Raw genomic sequence first — 16,616 nt, 5'->3', positions numbered from 1 at the left:
AGATTGCGGGAGACTGCAGAGAGGAACAACTGCGCTTTATCAAAAGTTAATAGTCCAATAAATAGCCATCAAAGTAAAGTCCTTTCACACTGGTACTTGAGCCCAGTAATTAACTGGCAATTTACTGCTTCACCTGCCAGTGTGAATGCTCCCAGCCCGATATGGGGAGTCCAAATCGATCTGGGAATTACCGTCTAAGGAGGTAGTATCAAAGCCAATCCATTTTGAAGCAGCTCCAATGTGAATGGACGACCCAGTATCCCGGGTCCCATTAGTGATGCTCTGATGACGTTCTTGCATGCAGGAACGTGAAGAAAACAAAGGATATTCTTCCAAATTACAACACTGATTTAAAAAGAAGATATAAACTTTGCATTCAATTTAGTAAATTCACAATCCTAATCAATGTATTATGATCTTGTATTTAAACAAAATTAATCATGCCTAATTAAAACATAATTAAGCATCATGCAGCTCCTCTTCCTTTTACAATTTCTAAGATTAGTAGACATACTTTTAATCCAATACTTAAACATACATTACCGATTTGGTTTCAATTTAGCAAATTAAAAAAAAAATTATCTAGTACTTATCTTGTATTTATCTTGACTATTTCATTATTTATAATGGATCAAGCCTTTTCTTTTTGGAGAAGCAAAGAAATTGACCATTTTTCAGATCTGTTTATAGATGGATGTTTAATTTCTTTTGATACGCTATCTGACAAATATAATATACCTGTCACATTTTTTTCAATATTTCCAAGTTAGTAGTTTTTTGAATATCACCTACCTTTCCTATATCATAGCAACCTGATTTGATTGATACACTTTTTCATTTGAATCCTTCCCATAAGGGTTTAATAGGTAATATTTATAATAATTTATTAAAATTGCAATCAATCTCTAAAGATAAAATTAGAGAAGCTTGGAAATTGGAACTTCAGTCATTTCTCCCAGAGGAACTCTGGGAAAAGATTTTTGGAATGATTAATATCTCTTCATTATGTGCCCGACACGCATTGATTCAGTTTAAAGTGGAACATCAGGTTCACATGTCAAAAGATACATTGGCCCACATCTTTCCTAATGTTAGTCCTATGTGCGATAGATATAAATCACATGGCCACACTAACACATATAGTTTGGTTTTGTTCTTTGTTGGAGAAGTATTGGGCAGATATTTTCAAGACCTTGTCAATTATACTAGGTATTAGATTGCAACCTTACCCATTGCTGCTATTTTTGGAATTTTAGTTCCAGAGGTGGGTCAGAAAGATCATAATTCATCTACCTTGATGCAACAATGGTCTCTCAAGTTATGTCATGTTTAAGTTTAGAAAAAAATTAGAAGTCGCACTTTTGATTCCTCTGTTATGTTTGAAGAGACCGCATCCTTTTATAAACTATTTTTGTATGAGAAAATCTGCATTTTGACTTCACCTTCCAGACTGTTTTGGATTTCTGTTATTTTTATTGGCAAGATCCAGATAAATAATTTGTATTGATCTGTGTAGTGAACTCTCAGTTTAGGCTGCCCAGCCTTTTTTTTGTTGTTGTTTTGGTAGGTTAGATGGGGTTTTAACATAATTTTTTCCCCCTCTTTTTTGAATGTTCCAAATGGAAGAGAAAGGGATAATATTGTTCAATATATTATAATGTTATATGTTGTATTATGTATTGGAATATATTGATGTTTCTGTTTTCACTATTCGATTCTGCATTCCATTTTCCTCGTGTATTGTTTACTATATGTTTAATAAAAACAATTGAAAAAGAAAGGGAGCATTATATACAGCATGGTATGAGCCCTTCAGCCCATGATGTTGTGCCAATCTATATAAACTTACACCAGTACCAGAAAATCTTAGTGGGAATAAAAGACTGATGAATAAAACAGCATTGGAAAATATGCGCACAATTTAATAAAACATATGTGCACAATTTATAAAGGAGTGTGGGAAAATCATAGCAGGAATAAAGCACAAATAAGAGCGGGGGGGGGCGGAGGAAGCACACAATTTATTAAAATATATGTCCACAATTTATAAAGGAGCGTGGGAAAATCATAGCGGGAATAAAACATGAATGAAAGAGTGTGGAAAAAACATAATTTCATTAAACAACTGAATTAAAGAATACTTCAAAAATTCTGTTTTAGCTTGCAGCAAGAATGCATTCAACTAAATTTGAGATTCAGTCATCTTTATTGTTTGCTATTTTTTTCAAAAATTTTATTTGCTCCATTATCTTCCTGCTGTTGGGGGTGTGCGTGTGTGTGTGGGGTGTATATGGGGGTGTGTGTGGGGGGCATATATGTACCCATATTTTTTTATCCACACCTAGCGTGCCATTTCCAAATTTCCAAAAAGTAGGACATAGTCATAGGTTATACACACAAACACAGTGTTTCAAAAAAGAATTATATATTTTATAAAATTTAAAAGGTACTGTAAAAACCAATATAATATATAGAGTAGAGAGTAACCTATAACCATATCCTCCTTTTGAGAGGGGCTGGGATGAGGTGTGGACAGTGGTGTATCTCGGGAAAATAGTCCCTGAAATTGCACCTCTCCTGGTGAGGGTGTGGTGTGGGGAAGCGGGGATTGGTGTTGGGAGGTGGGGGTTGGCATGGGGGATTGGGGATGCAGTGTGGGGAGGTGGGGATTGGAGAGGGGGACTGATCCATCTGTGCCTCTGGAAGTCCTAGAGATCCAACAGCAGTGCCGTTAACCCCTGCCTGACCCTGGGCTACAACATCTTCCTCTCCCAGAGCCATGCCCTCGGAGGTCCCTGCGCCCAGGATGTGTAGCCGGCTGATTACTGCCCTGGCACCACTGGCACCATCAGTGGCTCCTCCAATCCACAGATGTCAGTGCGCTGTTGTTGTCATTGACTTTGCCTCCTGTGATTGCGGTTTCAACAATGTCTATCAGCCACTCTGAATGGAAACTTCTTGGTACGTTTCTTGCACATCCCCCATGAACCCCCTTTAGGGATGGGGAATCCCTGTGACCTCAGCCACGGGAACGGGGATCTCCCATGACCCCCCACCTGTGGAAACAGGGAATCCCTGTGACGCCCCTGCACTGACGGGAAATCCCCGTGACATATGGGAACATACTGGAGAGTGAGAAACTGGAGTGAAGTATAGAACAATGCATTCACTGCCCGCGAGAATGTAAAACATCACTCAGGACATCACTGCTGGAGGCTGGGTCCCCCTTTGCTCTGTGATACCAGGAAGGCAATGTGAAAACGCATGGAACCATGTTTTCAGTGTCAACAACCTAACCAGTATTTCAAAACCGGTCATTCACATACCAATTTAGTGGGTTGCCAATGTGAAAGGGGCTTTATAGACAGGATGGAAAATTTTAAATGGCATTGACATTTGAGATCAAACTTTTTTTGGTTTCACAGAAAGAGATTTTAAAAAGATACATGCAGATGTAAACATTCAGTGCAATTCAATATCTTCTTTGGCTTGGCTTCGCGGACGAAGATTAATGGAGGGGTATGTCCATGTCTGCTGCAGGCTCGTTGGTGACTGACAAGTCCAATGTGGGATAGGCAGGCACAGTTGCAGCGGTTGCAAGGGAAAATTAGTTGGTTGGGGTTGGGTGTTGGGTTTTTCCTCCTTTGTCTTTTGTCAGTGAGGTGGGGTCTGTGGTCTTCTTCAAAGGAGGTTGCTGCCCGCCGAACTGTGAGGCACCAAGATGCACGGTTGAAGACGATATCAGCACACTGGCAGTGGTCAATGTGGCAGGCACCAAGAGATTTCTTTAAGCATTCCTTGTACCTCTTCTTTGGCGCACCTCTGTCTCGGTGGCCAGTGGAGAGCTCGCCATAGAATACGATCTTGGGAAGGCGATGGTCCTCCATTCTGGAGACGTGACCCACCCAGTGCAGTTGGGTCTTCAGCAGCATGGATTCGATGCTTGCGGACTCTGCTAGCTTGAGTACTTCGATGTTGGTGATGAAGTCGTTCCAATGAATGTTGAGGATGGAGCGGAGACAGCACTGATGGAAGCATTCTAGGAGCTGTAGGTGATGCCGGTAGAGGACCCATGATTCGGAGCCGAACAGGAGCGTGGGTATGACAACGGCTCTGTACACGCTGATCTTTGTGTGTTTCTTCAGGTGGTTGTTTTTCCAGACTCTTTTGTGTAGTCTTCCAAAGGCGCTATTTGCCTTGGCGAATCAGTTGTCTATCTCTTTGTCGATCCTTGCATCAGATGAAATGGTGCAGCCGAGGTAGGTAAACTGGTTGACCGTTTTGAGTTTTGTGTGCCCGATGGAGATGTGGGGGGGCTGGTAGTAATGGTGGGGAGCTGGCTGATGGAGGACCTCAGTTTTCTTCAGGCTGACTTCCAGGCCAAACATTTTGGCAGTTTCCGCAAAAAAGGACGTCATGCGCTGGAGAGCTGGCTCTGAATGGGCAACTAAAGCAGCATCATCTGCAAAGAGTAGTTCACAGACAAGTTTCTCTTGTGTCTTGGTGCGAGCTTGCAGGCACCTCAGATTGAAGAGACTGCCATCCGTGCGGTACCGGATGCAAAGTAAACAGCATTGATTGGAGAATGCAACATAATAGATAGAGAGTTGAAGGGCTATCATGGTGAAAAGCTTCTTGAATGAAGTTTTAAAAGCTTAAAAAGGAGATGATCTTGAATACATCAAGAACAAGGCAGAGGTGCACGATAAAAAAAGAATATGTTAATTCATTAGTAATCCTGAATCGAATCCTGAGGGATGAGGCTTTGATCCTACTTATTTATATTTGACTGTGTCTCACATTTGAAGACCTATATTTAGTTGACACTGAAAGTAGACTTTAGATCATAGCATTGGTTTAACAGTTTTTAAGATAGGCTCTTGGATAAATAGAAGAGGATATGAAGATTTCAGTAGATGACTGACTTCATCTTAATTTACAAATTGCAGGTGAGAATGGCATAAAACAGAATATGCTGGAGGAACTTTGCAGATTTATAAGTATTTGTTGGTAAAGAAATAGAATTAAAATTAATTAATTCTCTATCCACAGGTACAGACTAAAAAAAAGGCAAGCATTTATAACTGGAGTATTTGTTCAAATGTAGCTGTTATTGGAGCCATCTTGAAGAAAAATCATCTTATATTTTTAACAAGGGTCAATTCCCTTTTACCTTGTTTGATTTGTTACAGCAATCTTTTGGCATTTTAATTATATTCTCTGTTTACTGGCCTCTTGGTTTGTTTCTCATCCTTAATCCCATGAACCAACCACCCATTTGAAGTTATAAAGTTTGCAGTTTTTCTATATCGTTAGGAGAAGATGGTATTTTACCTGTGTTAGAAAACCTTGGATGGAAAAGCAAGTGGTTCTACGGCTAAACACTATTTAGAGCTGCAGAGAGAATTTTATTGAGGCTTAATTTCTTTCCTGTTTCCATATACTCAGTAGTTTCTGAATCGTTGAATGGAATTAATTAAATTGTCTGAAGAATTTCTTTAATGACAATCGAGACCTTAGGGGGAAGCAGAGGTAAATCATCTACATAGCACTTCTAGCTGAAGGTACTTGCAAGCATCTCAGCCTTCATGGAGGATGGGAATGTTCACGAAACATTCTTTTATTGCCCAACCTTATTCATGACCAGATGCAGCAGGACTTAGTAGATTGATACAAATGTGGCATTGTGTGACTAATGCGATACTGCAAGGATTAATGCTAGTACCATTGTGATGTATATGGGGGAAAAAAAACTTGAACATGAATGCAGGAACAATGGTTAACAAGTTTGGAAATGACACAGATGTGTAGCTGGTGAGAAAGATTTTGCAGGATACAGATCAGATGGAAAGTTGGGTGAAGTGCTGGGTGGAACTGAATCCCAACAAGTGTGAGTTAATGCATTCTGTGAAGTCAAATAAGGGGAGGGCATGCACAATAATAGTATGAGCTAAAGTATATTGATCGATTGATACCTTTATAAACTGGATAAAGGCATTGTATGATCAACCAAAAGCAAAAGTGATTACGAATGAACAAATCTAACAACCCTTTTTGCTTGAAAAATCTTCTAGACAAGTTTGTCCATTATCACCCTTTTTGTTTGCATTAGCGATTGAACCATTGGCAGAAGTAATAGGAACTGATAATGAAATTAGAGGATTTGAAGTAGGCAATAAAGAACATAAAATTAGTTTATTTGCTGATGTTATATTTAATGAGGCCAGAAATATATTTAAATACTTTGAATTAGAGATTTAAAAGTATGGGTTAGTATCGGGTTATAAAGTGAGTGTTGATAAAGTGAAGTAATGCCTATGGTGGATATGGATTACTCTCAATGTAAAACATTGACAAAATTTAAATGGCAAAATGAAGCAATTAAATACTTAGGAATTAAAATTAGAAGAAATATAAGTAATTTGTTTAAACTAAATTATTTGGCATTGTTAAAAAAAATTGAAAGAGGATTTGAAAAGATAGAAAGATTTACCAGTAATGTAAATAGAATGAGTGAATTGTATTAAAATGAATATTTTTCCAAGAATACAATATTTGTTTCAATCATTGCCCATTCAAGTACCAGAATTTTTCTTTTGAAACTTGAATAAAATAATACATGAGTTTCTTTGGAAAGGTAAGATGTCAAGAATTGGTTTTGAAATTTGACGAAGGTGGACTAAGACGACCTAATTTTAATAATTATTTTAAAGCTGCTCAACTGAGGTTTTTGTCCTCCTGTTATCAACAGGATGAAAAAACAGCTTGGATTCAAATAGAAATGAATAATATTGGTAAAACTATTCTGGAGTTAATTTTGTATAAATGGAATAGTGAGTCATTTTAAGGAACTAAAGATTTTTCTGTATTGAAACATATTTTAAACATATGGAGTAGAATTCATATTGAGAGAGGAATTAAAAAATATCACTTAACAAAAATGTTGTTAAAACAAAATCAACTTCTTTTACTTTGAATAATTCTTTATTTGATAATTGGTAGAGTGAAGGTTTACAGAGAATAAAAGATTGTTTCTTAGGATCTTTTTTCTTAACTTTTGAACAATTAAAAGATAAATACAATAAACATAATAATACAAATTTTGCATATTATCAATTAAAAATGTATTTGAAAAAGAGACTGGAAGCAGATTTGAGTCTCCCTAAACAAAGTAAATTTAAAGATATAATAACAGATATAATTTGTTGTTGTTAAGAAATTTATAACTAATATGTATATAAAATTATAAGAGACTGTAAAGAAAAAATATTTATATAAATCAAAAATCCAATGGGAGAAAGATTTAAATATACAAATTCAGGAGGCAATTTGGTCAAAGTTATGTTATGAAAGTGTTACGAACACAGTAAATGTTAGATATCAAATGGTTCAATATAATTTTCTTCATCAATTGTCTTACATTCCACACAAGTTAAATGGACAAAATCATAATTATTCAAATAAGTGTTTTTGATGTGCGAAAGAAATAGGGACTTGCATTCAGTCTGGTCTTGTGAGAAAGAAATATATTCCCATTATCATGGAAAGATGATAGAGAAGTGTTATTAAGTAGAAGGTATAATGAGATGTGAAATTGTATTTTTTCTTTGGCTTGGCTTCGCGGACGAAGATTTATGGAGGGGGTAAATGTCCACGTCAGCTGCAGGCTCGTTTGTGGCTGACAAGTCCGATGCGGGATAGGCAGACACGGTTGTAGCAGTTGCAGGGGAAAATTTGTTGGTTGGGGTTGGGTGTTGGGTTTTTCCTCCTTTGTCTTTTGTCAATGAGGTGGGCTCTGCGGTCTTCTACAAAAGAGGTTGCTGCCCGTTGAACTGTGAGGCGCCAAGATGCACGGTTTGAGGCGATATCAGCCCACTGGCGGTGGTCAATGTGGCAGGCACCAAGAGAATTCTTTAGGCAGTCCTTGTACCTCTTTGGTGCACCTCTGACACGATGGCCAGTGGAGAGCTCGCCATATAACACGATCTTGGGAAGGCGATGGTCCTCCATTCTGGAGACGTGACCTACCCAGCGCAGTTAGATCTTCAACAGCGTGGATTTGATGCTCTCGGCCTCTGCCATCTCGAGTACTTCGATGTTAGGGATGAAGTCGCTCCAATGAATGTTGAGGATGGAGCAGAGACAACACTGGTGGAAGCGTTCTAGGAGCCGTAGGTGATGCCGGTAGAGGACCCATGATTCGGATCCAAACAGGAGTGTGGGTATGACAACGGCTCTGTATACACTTATCTTTGTAAGGTTTTTCAGTTGGTTGTTTTTCCAGACTCTTTTGTGTAGTCTTCCAAAGGTGCTATTTGCCTTGGCGAGTCTGTTGTCTATCTCGTTGTCGATCCTTGCATCTGATGAAATGGTGCAGCCGAGGTAGGTAAACTGGTTGACCGTTTTGAGTTTTGTGTGCCCGATGGGTGCTGGTAGTCATGGTGGGGAGCTGGCTGATGGAGGACCTCAGTTTTCTTCAGGCTGACTTCCAGGCCAAACATTTTGGCAGTTTCCGCAAAACAGGACGTCAAGTGCTGAAGAGCTGGCTCTGAATGGGCAACTAAAGCGGCATCGTCTGCAAAGAGTAGTTCACGGACAAGTTGCTCTTGTGTCTTGGTGTGAGCTTGCAGGCGCCTCAGATTGAAGAGACTGCCATCTGTGCGGTACCGGATGTAAACAGCGTCTTCATTGTTGAGGTCTTTCATGGATTGTTTCAGCATCATGCTGAAGAAGATTGAAAAGAGGGTTGGTGCAAGAACGCAGCCTTGCTTCACGCCATTGTTAATGGAGGAGGGTTCAGAGAGCTCATTGCTGTATCTGACCCGACCTTGTTGGTTTTCGTGCAGTTGGATAACCATGTTGAGGCCTTTGGGGGGCATCCGATGCGCTCTAGTATTTGCCAAAGCCCATTCCTGCTCATGGTGTCGAAGGCTTTGGTGAGGTCAACAAAGGTGATGTAGAGTCCTTTGTTTTGTTCTCTGTACTTTTTATAGTATTTGGAAACCACATATGGATTTTATGGATAATTTTCCATCCACCTCTTAATTAGTAATTTTTAATAACAATTAATGATTGTTTATGCTAATATTTTGTATTAAATGGTAGGTGTTTCTTTATTTTCTTTCCTTTTCTTACTTTTGAGTGAGAAAGGGAATGGGGAGGAAAATATAAAATTTTTTTTGTATCATCGGCTATTGATATTTGATTAATGCGCTATTCATTTTTTCCTGTAATGATGCAAACGATTAAATAAAATTTATAAAAGATGAAGATCAGTCATGATCTTGATAAATGTGAAAAAAAAATTGGACCCCTAAAAATTCAGTGGTCAACTATATGTGGAGACTTACAAAATGGGAGAAATCTTAAACAATTTTTTTGCATTGGCATTTATGCAGGAAACTGGCATGGTGAATAAGGATGAAAGGGAAAGAAATAGAAGTGTCATTGAACATATGGAGTTAAGGAGAAGGAGATTCTTGCTCCCTTGCAGCGAATAAAGGTAGACCTATCTCCTGGATCATGAGGGAGACATGCTGAAATTGCAGGGCCCCTGGCAGATATATTCAAAGTGTCCTTAGTCACGGGGAGGTGCTGGATGATTGGAGAGTAGCTCATGTTGTCCCGCTGTTTAAGATGGGCTCCAAAAATAAACAAGGCAATTATAGGCCAGTGAGCTTGACGTTAGTAGTATGTAAATTTTTTGAAGTATTTCTGAGAGATAGGATATATAGTTATTTGGACCGTCATTAGCTGATCAAGGACAGTCAGCATGCATTTATGCATGGTAGGTGTTTAACAAATCTTGTAGAGTTTTTGAGGAAGTTACCAAGATGGTTGATGAGGGAAAGGCTACATAGGAGGTTGGTTCAGAAGGTTAGGCCACTAGGTATACATAGAGAGGTTGCAAACTGGATTCAAAGTTGGTGGAAGAAAACAGAGAGTGGTAGTGGATAGTGTTTCTCAGACTGGAGATCTGGGTCAAGTGGCGTGCCTCAGGGATCTGTGTTGGTACCATTATTGTTTGTTATCTATATAAATTCCCTAGATGATAATGCGAATTGGATCAGCATATTTACTGATGACACAAAAATAGGAGGTGTAGTGGACTGTGAGGAAGATTTTCAAAGCTTGCAGAGAGATCTGGAGCAGCTGGGAAAGTGGCCAGTAAATTTAATGCAGATAAGTGTGAGGTGTTGCACTTTGAAAGAGTGAATCAGGGTAGGACGTACACAATAAATGGAGGCCATTGAGGAGTGTGGAGGAGCAAAGATATCTGGGAATACATGTACATTGTTCCCTGAAGGTAGTGTCGCATGTGGGTAGGGTTGTAAAGAAAGTTTTTGGCACCTTAGCCTTTATAAACCAAAGTATTGACTATAGGAGTTGGGATGTTATGTTGAGTTGTATAAGACCTCTTTTCTGATGGCAGCAGCGAGAACAGAGCATGTCCTGGGTGGTGAGGCCATATTTGGAATATTGTGTGCCGTTCTAGTCACCCAGCTGCAGGAAAGATATCAATAAGATTGAAAGAGTGCAGAGAAGATTTACTATGCTGTTACTGGGTCTTCAGGAGTTGAGTTACCAGGAAAAATTAAACAGGTTAGGACTCTACTGCTTGGAACGAAGAAGAATGAGGGGAGACTTCATAGAGGTTTATAAGATTATGAGGGGTATAGACAGAGTAGATGTGAGTAGGATGTTTCCACTTAGATTGGGGGGTATAAATCTGAGAGGTCATTAGCTTTAGGCTGAAAGGGAGAGGTATAACGGGAACATTAGGGGAAAGTTTTTCACTCAGAGAGTGGTGGGAGTGTGGAATGAGCTGCCATCTGATGTAGCGAATGCAGATTTAATCTTATGCTTTAAAAATAATTTGGATAAATACATGGATAGGAGTGGTCTGGAGGGTTATTGAATAAGAGTAGGTCAATGGGATTAACTAGTTTTATTGGTCGGCACAGACCAGAAGGGTCAAATGTGGCCTGTTTTTCTGTGCTGTAATGCTCTATGGTTCTAAATGTAAACAAACTGCAATACAGAAGAAATAAATCTTCAGTAATAAATAATGTGCAAGTAAGAGTTTTTAGATGAGTCTCTGATTGAGTTGGTTGTTTAAGAGTCTGATGGCAGAGAATTAGCATCTGTTCCTGCACCTGGTGATATGAGTTGTGTGGCACTTGTACCTCTTTTCTGATGGCAGCAACGAGAACAGAGCATGTCCTGGGTGGTGCGGATCCTTGATGATTGCTGCTGCTCTCTGATAGCATTCCCTGTAGATTTGCTTAATGGTGGGGAGAGCTTAGCCAATGATGTGTTGGTGCACCATTCAGCCAAGTTTTCAATCTCCTCTAGTGTGCTGCCTCATTGCTCCATGTTATGTAACTCACTACTGTGGTATCATCAGCAAATTTGTAGATAGTGTTGTAGTCATACTGAGCCACACAGTTATAGGTATAAAATGAGTAGAGCGGGGGCTAAGTACCCAGCCCTGTCGTGCTACAGTACTGATGGAAATTGTAAAGGAGTTGTTCCTACTCATCCTTACTGATTGTGGTCTGGAGTTGCAGAAATCCAGCATCTCATTACACAGTGCAGTATTGGGCCCCAGGTCTTTAAGTTTGCTGATCCGTTTTGAGGGGATAATGATGGTGAATACTAAACTGTAGTCAATAAGGAGAATCCTGATGCATGTGTCTTTCATAGTTCCCTGAAGGTGGCTACACAGGTCAATGGTGTAGAAGCACGTGTCATGCTTGAGGCAGAGAATATAAAGGTTGGCAACTACAAAATACTGGTTAGATTGACTGTTTCAGTCGTTGTATTATAGGAAGGATGTGGTTTCACTGGAGAGAATATAGAGAAGATTCACTTCTCTGTACCCTGATTTTGGTTTGTTTACCTTGGAGCAAGGGAGGCTGAGACATGACTTAGTAGAAATATATAAAATTATAGGAGGCATGGATAGCCAGTCTCTTTATTCCCTCAATATATGAAAGACAAGAGGCATAAGGTTAAGGTGACAGAAGAAGACTTAAAAGGGGATTTGAGGGGAAAAATCTATTCCACAGTGTGGTTGATGAAGGTGAATCTAGATATAATCATGATGTTTATGAAATATTTAGATTGACATCAGTCAGCAAGGCAAGCAGGTGGAATTAGTGTACATGGACAAGAATGGCATGGTATAGACGTGGTAAACTAAAGGTAAAGATTTTTGTGTTGTACAGCTCTGAGTCTAAACTGTTGGTTATGGGATGGCAGTGCCTTGTCGTTTGAGTGCTGATTCTGCTTCTTGGGATGCATGTTGTCTGTAATAAAGTTTTATTTCCAGGTTCCTTGAGATAATTTAGAACCTAGAATCCTGCAGTGTTTGGGGTGATCTCCTGGGGCTCCGCTGGTTGGGGGCAGCCTGGAGCCATTTCCTCTGGACTCCATGTCACGATGCTGCTGCTTCGGTCTTGGTTTCCAGTGGGATAAGAAAATCAAAGGAACTGTGACATTTTGATGAGTAGAACTTTCAGGCCTTTTTTTGTGACATGAAAATCCCAAGAGGCATTTGTTGATTGCATTGGCTAAAATAATTTTCTGCTTCAGTTGTCGTATGCTAGTCCTTTTTTATTTCTGTTACAGTTATGTACAAGTCAGTACCCTTGGGCATACATTGAAGTTGCTGTATAAATTCATGTTGCTATTGATATAAATAGTAGTTATTTGATATTGGGTAGCTTAACCCTTGTCAAATTATGTGCTGATTGAGTGCACAATGACTCAGAACATGTGGAAATTTTTGGGTGTGATTTGATTGGATATTCAGCTATTTCTAAATACTATCTAGCTACTTTTTGTTCTGAGCAATGAACCCTTTTTGTTACATCTATAACTATTTATTAATGTCTTTTTCTCACATACCCAGACTGCCCTTCCCCTTCCTTTCCACAACCCAAAAGAATTCGTAAATCTCGGGTACGATGTTCAAAGTTTACTCATTTATTTAAGAATTTGGACAGTTTATTGACTGAAAAACTTGCAGCTGTGCCAAATCCTTTCTTTTATCAGACATCTGCATGATTTACCAGGGATCATCGAGTCTCAGAGTTTTACAGTGTGGAAGAAGGCCCTTTGGCCCAACATGTCCATGCTGACCAAGCTTGTCCCGTTTGCATGTGTTTAATCTCTATCCCTCTAAATGGATTCTGATAGCTCAGTGGTTAGAGTACTGGTCTTGTAAGACAGAGGTCACAAATTCGTGCCTCACTGGGGCCTCATTTCTGTGAGGGCGCTCGCCAAAGTGGCGACTCCCTGTCTTCCTTACTGTAAACAAAGTTAAAGAATTTAATGTATGTTACATTCTAAATATAGTATTACCTGATAATAATGGAACCTTCACCTTTACCTTATTAAGAACATAAAAAATAGGAGCACGAGGTATTTGGCCCATTGAGCAATTCATTAAAGTAATGACTGATTTGGCCATGGACTCTGCTCCACCTACCTACCTTTTTCCCATAATTTCCCTAATGTGGAGCAATCTATCTATCTGAATTTTAAATATAATCAATGAGGTTATCTTCAATGGAGATTTATCACTCTCCAAAATACAGTTCTCAACTCTCCTAAACCCATTCTCTCAAATGTTGAGACTGTTTCTTGCCCATGTACTTGTATGAATGTATTTTAAATGTTACAATTGTCCCTGTCTCTGTCTCATTATCTGGTAGCTCATTCCATATACCCACTATTCTTTTTGTCTCTCAGGTCCCTTAAAAATCTTTCCCCTCTCACCTTGAATCTATAATTGGGAATAGCATTGTCTATTTTTTAAAATTGTGTTTTTGGCCAGAAGAGCAGAATTATCTCATGTTTTCCATTTGAAATCAATTACTTAAACGCAGATGAGGATTGTATAAGTTGACATCAGACAGTATTATATCTAATGCAACCAGCAGTATATAAATGAGAAATTCAGTTTTCACAGTGGGTTATTTACTTTTGTCAGAAACACATTACTTAAATGTTACCCAATTTGTACAATTGAATTCTATATATTACATCTGTCGTGAATGTTATTTGTTCCATGTTTTCTGTTACTATATTCTGACCTCAGACATGCCAATTTTTATTCTTTGGCTTGGCTTCGCGGACGAAGATTTATGGAGGGGGTAAAAATTCCATGTCAGCTGCAGGCTCGTTTGTGGCTGACAAGTCCGATGCGGGACAGGCAGACACGGTTGCAGCGGTTGCAGGGGAAAATTGGTTGGTTGGGGTTGGGTGTTGGGTTTTTCCTCCTTTGCCTTTTGTCAGTGAGGTGGGCTCTGCGGTCTTCTTCAAAGGAGGTTGCTGCCCGCCAAACTGTGAGGCTCCAAGATGCACGGTTTGAGGCGTTATCAGCCCACTGGCGGTGGTCAATGTGGCAGGCACCAAGAGATTTCTTTAGGCAGTCCTTGTACCTTTTCTTTGGTGCACCTCTGTCACGGTGGCCAGTGGAGAGCTCGCCATATAACACGATCTTGGGAAGGCGATGGTCCTCCATTCTGGAGACGTGACCCATCCAGCGCAGCTGGATCTTCAGCAGCGTGGACTCGATGCTGTCGACCTCTGCCATCTCGAGTACTTCGACGTTAGGGATGAAAGCGCTCCAATGGATGTTGAGGATGGAGCGGAGACAACGCTGGTGGAAGCGTTCTAGGAGCCGTAGGTGGTGCCGGTAGAGGACCCATGATTCGGAGCCGAACAGGAGTGTGGGTATGACAACGGCTCTGTATACGCTTATCTTTCTGAGGTTTTTCAGTTGGTTGTTTTTCCAGACTCTTTTGTGTAGTCTTCCAAAGGCGCTATTTGCCTTGGCGAGTCTGTTGTCTCTAAGTTGACATCAGACAGTATTATATCTAATGCAACCAGCAGTATATAAATGAGAAATTCAGTTTTCACAATGGGTTATTTACTTTTGTCAGAAACACATTACTTAAATGTTACCCAATTTGTACAATTGAATTCTATATATTACATCTGTCGTGAATGTTATTTGTTCCATGTTTTCTGTTACTATATTCTGACCTCAGACATGCCAATTTTTATTACTCATTGATTAAACATCTCAAAAACTATTTTTAATTTTGTGTGAATGTACCATAAAAGTAAGGCCACAAATGAAAATCAAATTATACACATCTTAAATTGCAATGCCTTGAATCTGTGAAGAAAAATAGGAGTGCAAATATTCACTGGAGTTCAGGGATTAAACAGGCAACTTTGCAGTTGGGAGCATATTGTTCTTTTGTCTTGCACTTAATAGTATTCTCTACTGTTATGAGTTCTCTTCAATTGGGGAGGCACAGTTAACGTAGCGCATGGTGCAACAACGATTACAGGACGAGTGATCCAGGTTTGAATCTGGGACTGTTTAAAGGAATTTGTATATTCTTCCCATTTCCAGCAGAGTGCGCTAGTTTCCTCCCACATTCCAAGGATGGAAGTGGTTGATAGTTTTATTGGTTGCATGGGTATAATTGGGAGGTGTGGGCTGGAGGGACTTGTTACTGTGCTATATTTCTAAATTAGAAAAACACATTTGTTGTAAATAATGACCATAACTGTCTTGTGACTTCATTTTAGCGACACGATGAAGAAGCAATTGTGGATTTGGGTAAAACAAGTACAATTGTCAATACAAACTTCGAGAAGGAAGAACTAGAGAGTAAGCTTGCATTAGATAATATATATGAAATATATTTTGACCTTTATGTGTTAATTGGATTTTTCAGATGGTTGAACAATGAAATGCGTATGATCTTCTAATGCATAGAAATCATTTCTCAAAAAACATTTCTTAACTTAACACATCACATTAATTTGGAGCTTACTCCAATGGAAATAAGTTGGTGCCCAAAATTATTTGGCTTATTGTTCTGTTCTGACAAAATCACTGTGTTGAATCTGCATTGCGTTAAATGTTAATTATATTGAACTGTGCGCATCAGAATTTTTGATTGTCTTTTTTCTTAATATATTTTCAATTTAGGGAGCCACTGAATTAAAAAAAAACGTAGTTACAATTAATGAACTAAATGTAATTTTATCACTTATCACATCAGAGGAAAAAACAAAATAAAGAGCAAATGATGCACACCAGGCAGATAATGCAAGTGTGACCCTTGGTGCTTACAAGAAAGTTCAGATGGGGAAGTAAAAAGAAGAAAATATAATGGGAAACAGAGATAGTATCAGGTGCATCTATTTCAATGCAAAAGGTATCGTAGGAAAGGCAGACAAGCTTAGAGCATCGATTGGCGTGGAATTGTGACATTGTGGCCATTAGTGAAACTTGGATGCAGGAGGGGCAGGACTGGCAGCTCAATGTTCCAGGCTACCGTTGTTTAAGACTCGATAGAATAGGGGGATGAAAGAGAGAGGAATGGCATTGCTTGTCGGGTAAAATATCACAGCTGTGCTCAGACTGGATCAGAGGGCTCATCCACAGAGGCTTTCTGGGTGGAGCTAAGGAACAGGAAAAAGTATGATTACACTCATGGGGTTGCATTGTTGACTGCCCAATAGTCAGCGAGAAGTGGAGGAGCAAATTTGTCGAGAGATAGCCGACAGCTGTAGGAAACAAA

General features: G+C 39.4%; 1 protein-coding gene across 7 annotated transcripts in view; it reads left to right on the top strand.

Annotated features, from left to right (window-relative positions):
* Window positions 1–16,616, top strand: part of LOC138751570 (sodium bicarbonate cotransporter 3-like) — a 277,417-nt gene that overhangs the window by 67,539 nt on the left and 193,262 nt on the right. For all 7 annotated transcript variants that reach the window (XM_069914014.1, XM_069914011.1, XM_069914018.1 and 4 more), the window contains one exon: window positions 15,616–15,697. In XM_069914014.1, the coding sequence (XP_069770115.1) occupies window positions 15,616–15,697 (82 nt within the window). The remainder of the gene's footprint in view (window positions 1–15,615; window positions 15,698–16,616) is intronic.

This window comes from Narcine bancroftii, chromosome 1 (assembly GCF_036971445.1).
Source record: "Narcine bancroftii isolate sNarBan1 chromosome 1, sNarBan1.hap1, whole genome shotgun sequence".
Taxonomy (NCBI): Eukaryota; Metazoa; Chordata; class Chondrichthyes; order Torpediniformes; family Narcinidae; genus Narcine; species Narcine bancroftii.
This window is presented reverse-complemented; position numbering and strand designations above follow the sequence as displayed.